The sequence below is a fragment of the Zootoca vivipara genome, chromosome 7 (assembly GCF_963506605.1).
Source record: "Zootoca vivipara chromosome 7, rZooViv1.1, whole genome shotgun sequence".
NCBI lineage: Eukaryota > Metazoa > Chordata > Lepidosauria > Squamata > Lacertidae > Zootoca > Zootoca vivipara.
The window spans coordinates 48,555,864-48,571,470 of NC_083282.1; the positions used below are offsets into that span (position 1 = coordinate 48,555,864).

Consider the following 15,607-nt stretch of genomic DNA (forward strand, 5'->3'; position numbering starts at 1 on the left):
GGGATTTTTTTTTTTAATGTTGAGTCAGGTGACCCACAGGCTCCAAAGACATCTCTTTCATCCATGGAAGGGACCTCTCCTTTTTGAGCAAGCTGTTGTGAATAATTTATCTAGAGTCTCTTTGCTTAGTTCTAGAGCACTGCTGGTAATCGCAGGTGGCGCTGTGGGTTAAACCACAGAGCCTAGGGCTTGCCGATCAGAAGGTCGGCGGTTCGAATCCCCGCGACGGGGTGAGCTCCCGTTGCTCGGTCCCTGCTCCAGCCAACCTAGCAGTTCGAAAGCACCTCAAAGTGCAAGTAGATAAATAGGTACTGCTACAGCGGGAAGGTAAACGGCATTTCTGTGTGCTGCTCTGGTTCACCAGAAGCGGCTTTGTCATGCTGGCCACTTGACCTGGAAGCTGTATGCCGGCTCCCTCGGCCAGTAACGCGAGATGAGTGCCGCAACCACAGAGTCGGTCACAACTGGACCTAATGGTCAGGGGTCCTTTACCTTAGAGCACTGCTGCAAAATGAAAGGCCACTGGGGGTCCATAGTGGGGGATCCCACAGCATCCTCCTTATACTATTTGTGAATTACTGAACTGTTATCCAGGCAAAAAAGCAACTTCCTTAGCAGGGGCAAGGGGCTGACGTAACAATGGCTGTGTTACCACATGCCTCAACAACACCAGCCAGCCCGCCAAGGTATGTGGAATTGGTAGAAGGTAAAAGACCCTTGGACAGTTAAGTCCAGTCAAATGTGACTATGAGGTTGCAGCGCTCATCTCGCTTTCAGACCAAAGGAGTCGGTGTTTGTCCACGGACAACTTTCTGGGTCATGTGGCCAGCATGACTAAACCACTTTGGGCACAATGGAACACCATGAAGGAAACCAGAGCACATGGAAACACTGTTTACCTTCCCATCGCAGGGGTACCTATTTATCTACTTACACTGGTGTGCTTTCAAACTTTAGGTTGGCAGGAGCTGAGGCAGAGCAACAGGAGCTCACCCTGTTGCAGGGATTCGAACTGCCGACCTCCTGATCGGCAAGAGGCTCAGTGGTTTGGACTACAGCACCACCCGCCAAGGTATGTGGTACAGTATTGACCATTTGCCATTACCAGTGGAGAAGGGGACCTGAATCACATGAACTTTAGGTGCTGCTGTTACAGGAGCTGTTTTGGCATGTGTGGAGATTTTGTAAGGCAAAGAGTAAGGGACTTACTTGATGGAGAGTTGGGAGCAGCCAGAGCATCCTCAGGCTTGGTCAAAGGATGGATGCTGATGATTGAGTGCAGTTGTCTTGCAGATACAGGACTTAACAATCATGGTGAGGGGCATTTTAAAGTCTCCTACTGCTACTTTTGGCTTTCTCTACCATACTCTTCAAACTCTCAGTTCTTTCAGTGAACTATGCGTGTGGCCCTTGAATTCAACTTTCCGATTCCCAGCTGTGGATCCCTGAGCCTCAGAGTCCCTGAATCACAATGAATTTGAGTATGCTATTACAGCTGAGCAGATATGCGAGGGGGGACATCCAGGGCTGGCAGACTATCATAGCTCAGTGCGACGCAGTACAGTATCTGAATGAGTACAACACATGGATAAAGTCCCAGTTTCACTCCTTGGCATCTTTAGCTTAAAATTCACTAGGCAGCAAGGCTGGGAAACACCTCTGGATGGGAATCTATACTTTGTTTTAATGCGATTTGTATGCTATCTTTGTTTTTTGTTTTTGTTTTACTTGTTGCAAGTCGCTTTGTCACTTTTCACTGTGAAAAGCGATGAATAAATTTAAATCAAAATCATAATAAGAGTGCCTTTGTCAGTCGGATGAATGAGTTTACTTTGCCAGTTCTGGAATGGATGAGTTTATTGATGTCCCTCAGAATAAGCTTGTTCCTTATAAGCATTGAGTAAAAAAAAGCATTTTCCTCGCCCACTACAGTTGCACCTTCCGACCCGCCGCTACTACTACTTCTTCTTCTTCCTTGGCGATTTCCTGTGGCTGATACTGTAGAAGAAAGGGCGGGCCTGAGGTCCCTCCACAGACCATGGCAACCATTAGCCAATCAGGGCTCAGTACGAGTGTTTCTGAGACCAATGGCACGACGGCATCGCGAGAAGTTGATTGGCCGGCGAGCCGCAGCGCGTACGGCGTGACGTTCAACGCATGCGCGGGGCGACAGTGGCTTGTGAAACCGGGTACTGTGCTGACAGGGCCTCAGCCATCCCCGGCCTAGCGTGGGGGCTCGAACTCGGACCTGCAACTTCCGTGCCCCGCGTGCGCTCAGTTCTTTTCCGGTGCAGCCGCCGCCGCCGCCAACATGTTTCTCACTCGCTCGGAGTACGACAGGTAAGTGCGGGTAGGATGTGAGGGAGCGCGGCCTGCGCCTAGTCAGGGGCTGAGTCACTGCGGGGCGGCCTGCCTGCTTCAGCCTTCGGGTGCCGGTGAGAGGCGCCTTCCCTCCCTCTGGCTCCGCCCTCCCCCTGCGAGGGTCCATGGAGGCCGGGGGTGCGGGTGGCCTCGGGCCAGCCGACGGGCTTGAGAACAGTCGCCTAACCCACCTCCTGCCAGAGAGGAGATCGCGGGAAGCGCTATCATCACGCTTGCTTGTGCTGCTCAGCAGAAGCCCGTTACAGTAGCAAGTCGCAAGTTGAGGGAAGCAACCCCGCTCTCCTCTTCTGGCCTTCCCTTTTCTCCAGTCAGGTGGGAGTGGAGGACATACATTTATGAAGGCTAATTTGGAAAATTCTGTCCTGCAGAAGTAATGCACCTACTACATCAGTAATGCAATGAGTGTTACTGACTCTACACAGGTTTCCAATTATTTTCATTTGTAATGTAGGCTGATCACAACAAACCTCCTCTTCCTGTTGCTCCCCATCCCCTCTGCCTCCAGGTCCAGTTTGTCTTAAATATGCATTCTCAGTGATGGGCAAACATGAGTTGTGAAGGGGCTTGTGTCCCTTAAGTTGTATGCTGTTTAGAAAAACAAAAACAAAGTTAACCTTGTACTTCAATGCTGGCAAAATTCTCGATTGTTCCAATCTATAACTGACAGAACTTGCATTGTGTAATGGTAGCCTTGTATTATCTGAACTGTTGCAGAGGCAAGGCCTCAGAAAGTTTCCTTAGTCATAGTGATGGAGTCTTCAAGCTTTTGCTTTCAGTTGCACCGATTTGACAAAGGTTATGAATGATTCATCATGTTCAATAAACTGAAACTAAACAACACTTCTGTACTTATAAGACAGTGGGCAAATTAACTTATGCAGAACGTCTCAAATTAATTTGTTGAATCTTAGGTAACTTCACACAAACAGCTAGCAAATGAATACTGCCCAGTTCCCTGTGATCCTTGGGGATTTACAGTATCACAATTTTCCTTGGGTGCTCACTTTACAAAATAATTTAGTTTTAGTTCATATTTATTTCTGACTCTTAAGACTCTTGAGTGCCAAATTCTGGCTTGAATCTTTTTTTCTTGGAAAATTGGTTGAAAGGTACTTTAGGTACTTTTGGTTTTCCCCAGGTGAGGTTGGTGGCCTCTCATTTATGCAAGGTAACACAGAAAATTTGTGGTTATAGAAATCACAACTCACTTTAAATGATTTATTCTGCCTTTAAAACCCACACTGGCCCTTGGTAGATTTTGGTATAGATGCACAAGCATTGTTCTAGATTATTATTTTTGTTGAAAACTGGAACACTCACTTCCGGGTTTCAGTTGTTTGGGAGCCGATTTGTTTGGGAGCCAAGGCGTTCGGCTTCCAAGGTATGACTGTACTTAAACACTTACACACCTGCCCACTCAGTGAAAGAAGCATACCTACTTCTTGCTTCTTACAGGATGTAGCATGATTTATTTCTGTTTGTAAACTTCCTGACACTTCCAAGAGTCTGACTCATATTTTTCAGATTGTGATAGTAGGAACACTTACTTTTGAGTTACAGTGCATAGGATTATGCTCTGAGTTTACTTTTTTCTTTCAATTTCAGGGGTGTGAACACTTTTTCTCCAGAGGGAAGATTATTCCAGGTGGAATATGCCATTGAAGCTATAAAGGTACAATAAGCATTTGAGTCTCTTCTGTAAATACCACCCCTCAAGTCTGTTGGTGTAATGTGAACAATGGGTTAAATTATACAGTGTTTACCATAGCAACACCAGCAAGCTTAAATGTATGACTTGCTGATTCATTCACTCTCCCATTGGTTCAGGAAATATACCTACATGTAGAGACGGGTATAATAGTCTCTAGCGCAGGCATCCCCAAACTGCGGCCCTCCAGATGTTTTGGCCTACAACTCCCATGATCCCTAGCTAACAGGACCAGTGGTTGGGGAATATGGGAATTGTAGTCCAAAACATCTGGAGGGCCGAAGTTTGGAGATGCCTGCTCTAGCGCATTGCTTTTATTATGGCCTTCTCTGTTGATGTCCTGTCCTGTCCTGTTAGATGATTTGTTTCTATCACTGTCTGACTCAGAATCAGTGAGAGTCAGGGAAAGAGGTTGTGGGTTTTACACAGCAGTTTTAGCTAGCGTGGTGATAGTGTTAATGGATCTCTCTGTACACATGTATCTTGACTGCTATGACCAGAAGAACGGTGTATAATAGATAATACAGTAGTGTTTAGCTTTGTCTTATGTCTGGTGACAATAAACACTTAGATACTTTGAATCAATGTTAGGAACTCATATACAGTAAGCTAATCATCAAATGGCACCTTAAACCTAGGTTATGGACACCACCATTTCTATACCACTTCATATTTTAAAGAAAAAATCTCAAAGCGGTTTACAACACATTAAAGCATCAAGTAAAACTATCCAGAATAAAACAAATTCAAGCTTCAGGGAAAATATTTCAGATCCTTCTCTAAGAGACATTTTGCTTTCCCCATATTTATTTACCTATTTAATTTTTATAGCTGCCCCATAGTAATAATATAATAATAACAATTTATTATTTATACCCCGCCCATCTGGCTGGGTTTCCCCTGCCACTCTGGGCGGCTTCCAACCGAATATTAAAAACAGTACAGCATCAAACATTAAAAACTTCCCTAAACAGGGCCGCCTTCAGTTGTCTTCTAAATGTAAAATAGTTGTTTATTGCCTTGACGTCTGCCTTGACATAGCAGAAGTACTCTAGGAAGCCCGTGTGGTGTAGTTGTTTAGAGCAGGCATCCCCAAACTGCGCCCTCCAGATATTTTGGCCTACAACTCCCATGATCCCTAGCTAACAGGACCAGTGGTCGGGGAAGATGGGAATTGTAGTCCAAAACATCTGGAGGGTCGAAGTTTGGGGATGCCTGGTTTAGAGTGTTGGACTAGGACTTGGGAGATCAGGGTTCGTATCCCCACTCGGTCATGAAGCTCACTGGGTGACCTTGGGCCAGGCACAGCCTCTTAACCTACTGTACCTCACAGGGTTATTGTAGGGATTAACGGTGGGGTGTGTGTAAATCATGTAATCCTTGGGATATGAATGTAATAAATAAGCTCTTCTGCTTACCTGCTTAAGAAAGCTGGAGAGGCTAGCCAGCTGAAGATGTCAGTTGCCAACCTGGCATCCAGAGATCTCCACATGGTTGCACTTGGACCCGCTTTGAACTGTGTGAGAGAGGAGTTTTCCCCATAATCAGGGACTCTGGAAGAAGCTGTTCTGCTGAAGACTTTGCTGGGGCTCCCATATACTCTGCTGATAAATCATACTGATTGAAGTGTGGTGAACTACCAACTACCAGATGGGTGGGATATAAATAATAAATCATCATCATCATCATTATGACTTCCACAAGTCATCAACAAAGTCTGGATGGGTTGAAATGGGGAATCTCAAAGCCATAGCTTCAGAGTGAGGTGTACAATTTGAGCAACTTTATCCAAAGCTTGTGCTGCTTGTTGAGATCACAGAAGTTTAGATGGTACAGACTAAACAGCTGTGCTTGCTTTGGTTTTGTTGTTGTGCCTAACCTGATGTTCTTTAATTGTATTAATCTGCATAAAAATAGAATTTTTGTAAAATGTTAAACTCATTAAGACTACAATCCTATACATACTTACCTAGAAGGGAGCAGGTCTCATTTAACTGAGTGGAACTTACTTCCAAGGAGAATAGGATTGCACTATTAAGTCAAGCAATAAAGTTGATGTCTGTATACCTTAGATGACGACTTCTGTGTACAGTACACTTAAATTAAATGGGTACTTCTTTCTATCATGCTTTGCATGCAACTAAATTTTAAGAAATCAGTAATTATTGTCCCTTCTAAGAACAAACGCAATCAGACTTACTTTGAGCTTTATATGGTAACTAGCTATTCTGGATCCACTAGTCCTTGCAGTGATGGGCTGTACATTTTGTGCTCTGGGCCTTGGAACCAGTACAATATATTTGTGCAGGCTTATTAGAATCAGGACACAACAGTTGTGCATTCATCATTAAGTATCCCACATTTACTCTTCAATATGCTTCCATCATTAAGAAGAGAAGCATTAAAAGATTATGGTAATGACAATTAGAGGCTTTGAGAGTCCAGCAGGGACTCCCTGTGGCCAGAGCAAGCCTTAGCTTTTGCAATCCACGTCTTCAAACACTGTTCCCAGTTCATTTCTACTCACTGCATTATCAATAATCCCTGAGTGCTTCTAACTGTGCTATTTTGCAGTTCAGACAGAGAAAATTTAACTTGTAATATCAGTAGAGAGCTTATCTTAGATAAGCCACTGTTTTCTAACTAAAATGTATTTGTATAAAATATTTGCATTGCTTTGCGTAATTATAAATTTTTACAGTAAGCTAAAGACCAGTTCACAACAATACCCATGTTCTTTCTTTGTGTTGAGACATATTTATTCTCACTTTTTTCATACTTCGATTTCGTAATTTAACCCATGTTCAACTGTACTTACTGTTTGTGCCTGTTATAAAGTTGTTAGACTTGTTCCCTGTTTTATTTATTTATTTTGTATAAATGAAATAAAAAATCTTTATCAAAGGGGAAAAAACACCTAGATGATTTAGGCCCCAAATACCTGAAAGACCACCACCTTCCCCACAGATTGTCTTAGGTGTGGTTATCTGTGGAGGGGGCGCTCTTGTTTGTTCCACCATTTGCAGAAGTTAGAGGGAGGGATCTGGGAGAGGACATTCTTTGCGTCAGTCTCTTAAGTTGTGGAATTTCCTCTCCATAGAGGTGCTCCAGACACCTTAAATTATTTTCAATTGTGTGCTGAAGAGATACCCTTTTACCCTGGCCTTTGACACTTGAGATATATGTTTTAGGACCCCCCTCTAGTTGTGCTTGTAATTTGTTTTAAGTATTTTTAATGCTTCATTTTATATTGGTGTAACCCGCCCTGGAACCTTATGGTGAAGGGCAGATAATAATTTGAATAAGAATACAAATGTAAGTAAAACATGATTGTAATTTTTTCTAATATTCTGAATCTGATTATCACCAGTTATGTACGTTAAGATGTGCATCTCTTAAGTATATAGATCAGATACACTAAATATCAAAGGTTGTTGGTAGCACTAATCTTTTCCTCTTCCTTTCAATTTTTTTAAAAGCTTGGTTCCACAGCGATTGGAATTCAGACAGCAGAAGGGGTTTGCTTGGCTGTGGAGAAGAGGATCACCTCTCCACTTATGGAACCCAGCAGTATTGAGAAAATTGTAGAAATAGATGCTCATATAGGTAAGGGTCACAAAATCTCACTTATTTCTACAGTAAATCATGTAGTGTGTGATGCAGCATGTACGTGAATAAAGCCCTTCCTTTGCAAGTCTCTTAGTGAGAAATTATCCTGTAATGTACACTACAAAGTTATGTGCAGACTTTATTTGGTGGGGAATTAATATTTAATGGTGGCAGTCACTGGTTTTCCAGGCTCCAGGCCAGCAGGACATAGTTGCAGAAGTAGGAAGCAGCAGCTGTAACTTGCTTCTGGTTGACCTCACTTGTGAAAGTGTGTCCCCAAAATTAGAACTTGGAGGCAGGGAATTGCAATGTAAACGCTTGATCCTGAGCCAGCTTCTGTGCTGGAAGCTCACTGATTGGATCACTAATGTTAGCCTGTCCTCTACTCAAGACAGTTTCTTGCATAGGCACGCACACACCACAGTAGAAAACTAGGGTGTATTCTTAAATACATTACTTTTTTATACCTTCCTTTCCTTGTGTTTAATATTAATATCATCTCTTCAGTATGGATTTTTCCCTAGTACACCATTAACTTTTTTACTGTTCACAGACAATTGTCTGTATTTTTAATCAACTCTGAAGATGTAACACTGGTATTTGCATATTTCTAGTAGCACATGAACGCACTGTTAGAAACTGAGGTATGAAAGCTAGGCGCTAAATGGCACCTTAAACCTAAGTTATGGGCACAACTATGGAATGTCTAGGCATGCTTTTTAAATAGTGATAATACAAAGCTGAAAATGAATGACGTTCATTTATTCCTTCCCCTGCCCATCCATCCCCCCCCATGTATTCTTAAGGGCAGTGCTTTTTTCTGGGGGTACGCAGGGGTACACATATCCCTAAACATTTTGTGAATCTTTGTACTTTTGTCCATGTACTGTATTTATTTTCCCCGATTTGAACTATAAAATGGTGGCTTTCTTGAGTCAAAATGAGAGTACCCCTAAACATGTTTTTAGAAAAAAGCACTGCTTAAGAGGGTCTCTTCTCTAGTCTTCAGAGAGTAGCTGGAAGTGGGGAGGCAGAAAAACTCCACTCTGCAGTTTTAATCTGAAATCTTAGGCACAGTATCGCACCCAGAACTCATAAACTGCTCACACTAATGCAATTCCCTGTTGCAAAATGTGCCTAGAACAATAGGAGTTTCGAACATTGCATTAAAGTGATTAACACACTACTCTGTACTATCTATATTTGTGAGCATTTAACTTCTCATGGACATGGGTCTGCTTTGTGTATCTGAGAAACTAATAAGGTTTTAAAATAAAAATAAATACCACTTTGTCAGAAAGCCGAAGGATTCCAAATACAGTTTGGCTTGAGATCTTAAAACTTTGCATTTGCCAGTTAAACCAGAAAAATATGCAGTGCCTATCCAGGGGCTTTGGCCTCTTGGTCAGATTTCAAAGCATGAAAAAAAATTTTTTTTTGGTTGAAAATGGGAGTTGACAAAGCGTCTTTATTCAGGACAGACAAAAGAAAGTACTTCTTCACATGGTGTATAGTTAAACTACGGAGTTCATAGGGATTTTAAGTTGCTTGGGAAATCAAAACTGTTTTTTTACTTCTTGCAAATTGGATCCAAAGCAGACTAAAGCTTGTGTATCTCTTTTTACAGGTTGTGCAATGAGCGGTTTAATAGCTGATGCAAAGACATTAATTGACAAAGCAAGAGTTGAGACACAGGTAACATTTCAATGTTGATCCGTGTTGCATCTCTCCCCTACTCCTCCTTTTGTTAATGTCAGTCATTTATTAGTAGAACATGGCGATAAAGTTGAATATAGAGCAATCTGAATCTCTGTCCTTATCTAAGGAATAAACAACATTGAAGGTTAACTTTGAAAGGTCAGCATAGGGTTTTCTTGTTCTTCCTTTATCAATATATGATTTCCTGTTTACCATGAATATTAAAAGAGTCTAACATGTAACAGGGTACCCTGTCATTGTGTTTTTGGAAGAAGCTTATTTAATATGTAGAAAATACATACACTCTGAAACAATCCAACACTATTCTTGCCCTCTTTGTTCTAGCCAGTGAGCTCCATCATTTTGCCCAGGTGGTGGTATAAATCCTTTCTAGGTAGTTAAGAAAGATTGAGGGGCCTTAATTCCCCTAACTGCATAAGAGTCACCACTCTATGAGTGACTTCTCTGTGGCTGGGATGATGTTTAGATGGTCCAACCAGAAGATGCTGTGGTTGGATTTTTATAATCTCCCAACCTGTATAGGAACTGTTTATGAAAAACAGCTCCCAGTGGCTAGAGAGACATCTAAAAACATCCTAAGTAAGTATGTGTTGTAAATCATAGAATCATAGAATTTGTAGAGTTGATGTACAGTATCTCGCCTTCGTCAGATACATAGGTGTTCTAAGAGGAATGGCCAGCTGGTTGCCCATGAATCACATTAATTCTGTCCCCAATTCCTTGTGCCTCCCTAATGGCACCACAATGAAATTGGCATGTGAAACTTTTGTGTAATTATTCCCTGGTAAGCACACTCTCACTTTGTTCTGTTCAGAGATATACACCATTGTTACTTGGGGAACAGTGCTGCCTAGAACAAAAGCCAGTTTTTGAGGACTCTAGTGCATAATTAGAGAAGATGCCCCCTAGCATCCTGAAGTGTCTTCTCAGGATTGGGGTTAGGGACCATTTTAGGATTTTAGCTTCTGGCGGGGGGTGGGGGCGGCGGGGGACGACGACAGCATTCTAAGCCCTTCTTAGCCAAGCTGCTTCCATAGAGTGGGGCCAAGGACTAGCTAGCTCTCCAAGCAGAAGAAATTGGCCATTGCTCATTGTAACAGTAAGATCCTTTATTTGATTTGTTGTAACTTTGCTCTGTCTCTCTGTGTGAAAAGTTATAGAGATCAACCTGCTCTTTTGTCTTAGAATCACTGGTTTACATACAATGAAATCATGACTGTAGAGAGTGTGACACAGGCCGTGTCCAACTTAGCATTACAGTTTGGAGAAGAAGATGCTGATCCAGGTGCTATGGTGAGTAGGTGCTTGTGCCAGTTATATTCTGCATGCACATCTTTGGCTTACCCAGTTACTCAGCCATTAAAGTCTTGATCTTTCTGTGATTATGTTCCAGTCAAGGCCATTTGGTGTGGCACTACTCTTTGGAGGAGTCGATGAAAAGGGACCTCAGCTGTAAGTTGCCCGTTACTTCTTTTGCTCTGTTTTCTTTGTACTGTATGTTCAAGTGCAGTGTGTCTACCTGTTGTGCAATTGGTAGGAAATGGGGTACCCTTCTGAAAAGGGGGGGGAGGTATCTGACACCTTGTGAGATACTGTGTCAGTAAATAGGTGGCAATACATTGGATTGATAATGCAAGCTGATTCAGAATTTTGCAGCAGCATCCTAGCCATATTATGCTACAGCATCTGTCATAATCACTAAAGTTTGAATAGCGGTGAAAAGCTATTATGCAGAATAGAAACAATAAGTGGCAATATTGTTGATGCAGGGTTGGAGACTATTACCCTGTACAGTAAGCTGCTTTAAAATAAATTTTTCAGTCGGTGCAAACCAGCTACAGTAGTGCAACCATGATTAATTTTGTCACAGTCAAATGTTGGCTTGAGCTACCGCATTCCACTGTAGATATAATAATAATAATAATAATAATAATAATAATAATAATAATAATAATAATTTATTATTTATACCCAGCCCATCAGGCCGGGTTCCCCCAGCCACTCTGGGCGGCTTCCAACAAAATATTAAAATACATAAATCTATCAAACATTAAAAGCTTCCCTATGCCTTATCTATAAGATTGGGGTGAAAGGGCAGTCTACTTGGTTCCTATAGGTATATTCTCAGAGCTGCCTAAGTGGCACATTGTTACACAGAATGTGACACTTGCATAAATCCCAAATGTTTGAACATGTAAACATTCAGAGTGAATAGGGGAGTATGCAAATAATCTTTTCTAAAGTACTAGCAGAGCTATTGGTAATATAATATTTGTAGTCTGCTATGACATTCCTTAGGTGGGGTTGGGAGAGCATTTGTAACCAGAAACTCTGTATACTTCAAAGCTCCAAGCTCTTTTTAAAGCAGCAAGCCTTCCTCAGTTTTGTAGAGGAGCTAGCAGTATGAGCAAGGGTTGAGAGCGTGATTAAAACAAAGGGTTACGTGCACTAAAAGATAAGAGAGTTGCAATCTAAAATTGCAAAAAATGTTTATTAAAGTACTGTTTATTGAAGTACTGTTCTTGGGGGACAGGGGGCGGGCTGGTGTGGAAGACTCCCTAGTCCTGAATGGGGTAACTGTGCCCCTGAAGGATCCGGTGTGCAGCCTGGGAGTCATTTTGGACTCACAGCTGTCCATGGAGGCGCAGGTCAATTCTGTATCCAGGGCAGCTGTCTACCAGCTCCATCTACTCATACCCCATTGCCTCTTCTTGTGTAGGTTTCACATGGACCCTTCTGGGACGTTTGTACAGTGTGATGCAAGAGCAATTGGATCAGCTTCAGAAGGTGCACAAAGCTCTCTGCAAGAAGTTTATCACAAGGTAATAGGATGAGATCTGAAAAAAACATATCTTGATTTTTTGGTCCCATAAAACACTCTTTGCTGCAGTTCCCTGGTGGAAGAACAGGGGTAAAAGAGACAAGAATGGCATTTCTGCAAATGACACGTGGTCCCTAATATTTCTATTATGAGGGTGTAGTAAAGCAGCTGGTGCCTCCTGATGTAAATGGAGTTCTTTGGGGATAACTTGGTCACCTTTTTGATTGTAGAATGTATACCACATGCATAGAGAGAACCAACAAAAGCAAGTAATAACAGTTTTTAGTTGCAATGTACTATGCCCAGTAACTGAACACTACATTTCTTAGTTATAAAGTTATTCTTATAGTAGTAAGTTGTGATCAAGTATGTACAAAGATTTCTATTAATACTTCTCTAACAAAGGATTTATAGCTAATTCCATACCAGCTCTTCATTCTAAACCATTCTGTAGAGCAGTTATTCTATCCAGGCGTTTGTATACAATGTCGTACCAAAAAGAAAGGAAAATTCTTGTGTGCCATTGCAAACTTCTTTTAGCTTTTGCTAAACAAGCAGATTGTTTGCTATATGGAGACAATCTCGGTATAAAGATTTAAAGCAGTCATGTGCACCAATGCTTAGCTTTCATAACTTCTCTTTACAGTCAATGACACTGAAAGAAGCAATCAAGTCATCCCTTGTCATTTTAAAACAAGTTATGGAGGAGAAACTGAATGCAACTAACATTGAGGTATGTGTTTTGCTCTTTTGATAAAGGCAAGCATTTTCCACCTGTGTCTACAGTATGGGGATGACAACACAGATGTCAGGTGACTTAGATTTGTCACATGTAGGCATTATGTCCCTTAGCTAATACTTGCTTCTTCATAGGGGATTCCATGTCTTTGCATAAGAATATAAGAAGAGCCTGCTGGATCAGGCCAATGGCTTGTCTAGTCCAGCATCCTGTTCTCACAGTACCCAACCAGATGCCCAATTTGAGATGCATCTTTAAAGATCTCATACTTATAATAGCAGCTTTGATAGTTCTGACACTCTTTAGCCTTGAAGTGAGAGTTCTTGCATCCTCTTGCCCAAATAATAGCAGCCCTAACTTCTTAACATCTTGGTGCCTTTTGAGAGGCTCTTTAGAATTGGTCACTACCTTGGTGCTTCTCTCAAGTTCTATAACTGAATTTTATAGAAGCTAGAATGCTCTGATTAAATTGCTGTCGGATTCTGGAAATTCATTTCCTGGCAGGTTTTTTTGAAAGTGAAAACAGAACTCAGAGCATTGTTGTTGTTATATATTTTAATACCCTGCTTTTTCCCTTGAAGGGACCCAAGGCAGCTAGTTAAAATCTTCTGTGGTGAGGACTTCTAGAAAATGTTTTATACTATCTAGGGGACATGCCTGTTTGCCATCATGCACCTTCTTTAAGAAGGAAGTTTCCTTTGCTCAGCAGTGCTTTCTTGGAACTCAAGTTTTAGATGGAATGAAAATTGTGTGACTTCCAATGACTTTCTGTAATAAGATCTGAAGCAATGGCGAATCTCTAGTATGAGTTTTTAATACAAGTTCAGGGAGCAAGTTCTGTGTGCACTGAGGGAAAATCTTCAGGCTCAGAAGCAATATACATTATTAGAGTTCCAAGATTCAGGGAAGCCCCTATGCATAGAGATCTATGTGTGAGGGCTTCCCTATTAGATGCCCATGCTAAGGTGTGGATGGTGGAAGCAGAGCTGTGGCAGGGAGGGGGGAAGCTATGCAACAACAGGGGGCAGGGTCAAAGGTACAGTACCTTTTTACACACTTTGCCCCTTCTTGTGAGTAATGTGTGATGTGGGTCCTAAGTTTCTAGTATCATGAGAGGGGGAGAAAAAGTTATTTAGTTACACTTTGCACTTTTCTTTAAATCTCTGGTGTCCCACTTTCGTAGTCTGCCCCTGCAGTTAAAAAGCACAAAATGCTTTTAAGAATGTGCTTCTGATAACATCTAACATGGAGAGGAGGCAGGGAGACTTCTGTATTTTTAATCTTAGCTCTGTGGACTAGAAAGACCATAGCTCATTGGTAGCGCATCTGCTTTGTATGCAGAAAATCCCCCAGTTTGATCCTGAAATTGACAGTTTCCCACCCTTTTTTAAAGGGGTGGAATTACGAACACTGGATTCAAGTGCTTTGGAGAAATGGGTTGCACAGTAAGAGCCAGTACTATTTTTCTAGAAAAAGAGGTGCCAGAACTCATGATGAACACCTCCCATGTTTTCTTAGAATGGCAATGGCACTCATCTGAGAGGTGCTGGAACTCAGTTCTGGCAAATTCTAGCTGAAAAAAAGCCCTGATAAGAGCTATCGTGCTCATTTTTATAAAGGAGCAGCTGAACCCAGGCATGTTCATTAGAGGCTCCTTGGTTTTGCCTCTGCTACAGAGAAATAAAGTACATTAGAAGTTTCACATAGCTGTTCAGGAATCTGGTATGTGTTAGATTGGAACAGTCCATGAGCCAAAAGAGTTCCAACAGTGATGTGTCTGACATGTCTTGTGCTATGTCTTCGTAATGTACATAAGCATATGTAACCTTTTTCCCTGTCCTTGCAGCTTGCAACAGTGCAGCCTGGGAAGAAGTTCCACATGTACACAAAAGAAGAACTTGAAGATGTCATCAAAGATATTTGATGAGGGAGAGAACCTCTCCAAATGCCTCATTCCCTGATCACAGCAAACTGATTCTTCAGTTTTTTTTCCAGTGCCCGTAACTTTATTTCAGCAGCAAGTATGCCTGCTCTTAAACAAAGGCTCAAAATATTTTTTACAGTTTCTGTACATATAAAAGATCTTCAGTAAGAGGAAACTAGAATAAATCATTTTGTTACTCTTATGTCAATTCTTCTATAATAAAAGTTATGGGGTTGGAGGAATGGTTCAACTTGGTGCTGGACCAAACTGGAAACGTTGGGACAAGAAGAGAGTGGAAGTGCAATTTCCCAATGCAAATTCAGGGCTCCCTTCTCTGGTGCCTGTTACAACTATCGTATGATATTTCAGAGTGAGACTCTTAACTTCAGTTGACTGCTTATCCACTTCATTTTTTTTTAAACCAAATCACCTCCCATCCTGGCAACAGTAACAAACATCACTGATACAGTATGCTGTGGGGAAACATTTTAGACCCCCAAATCCCTTTTTCATATTGGAGGATTGCACCTGAGTAAGTAGCACAGTTAAAATATTAACTTTCTGGGCATTTATACTGCTCACTACAGTTAAGATTACTGTACAGTGGGACCTCGGGTTGAGGACGTAATCCGTGATGGAGGCATGTCTGCAACCTGCAGCGTTTGCAAGCTGAAGTGCTGTGTCTGCGCAGGCGCGATTTTAGCA

At 41.8% G+C, this 15,607-nt stretch overlaps 1 protein-coding gene across 1 annotated transcript; it reads left to right on the forward strand.

Annotated features, from left to right (window-relative positions):
* Positions 1–2,149: 2,149 nt before the first annotated feature.
* Positions 2,150–15,104, forward strand: PSMA5 (proteasome 20S subunit alpha 5). The gene is made up of 9 exons (XM_035123620.2): positions 2,150–2,340; positions 3,988–4,054; positions 7,570–7,696; positions 9,327–9,394; positions 10,604–10,711; positions 10,812–10,870; positions 12,138–12,240; positions 12,886–12,972; positions 14,825–15,104. Exons 1-9 carry the CDS (start codon positions 2,312–2,314, stop codon positions 14,900–14,902), a joined length of 726 nt encoding a protein of 241 aa, XP_034979511.1. The 5' UTR covers positions 2,150–2,311; the 3' UTR covers positions 14,903–15,104.
* The last annotated feature ends 503 nt before the right edge of the window (positions 15,105–15,607 follow it).

Excerpts from the sequence above, each read along its gene's own strand:
- PSMA5 (XM_035123620.2), top strand. The coding sequence starts at position 2,312 with ATGTTTCTCACTCGCTCGGAGTACGACAG. Across the intron at positions 4,055-7,569 it reads ATGCCATTGAAGCTATAAAG|CTTGGTTCCACAGCGATTGG; the intron begins GTACAATAAGCA and ends TTTTTTTAAAAG. Across the intron at positions 9,395-10,603 it reads AAGCAAGAGTTGAGACACAG|AATCACTGGTTTACATACAA; the intron begins GTAACATTTCAA and ends CTTTTGTCTTAG.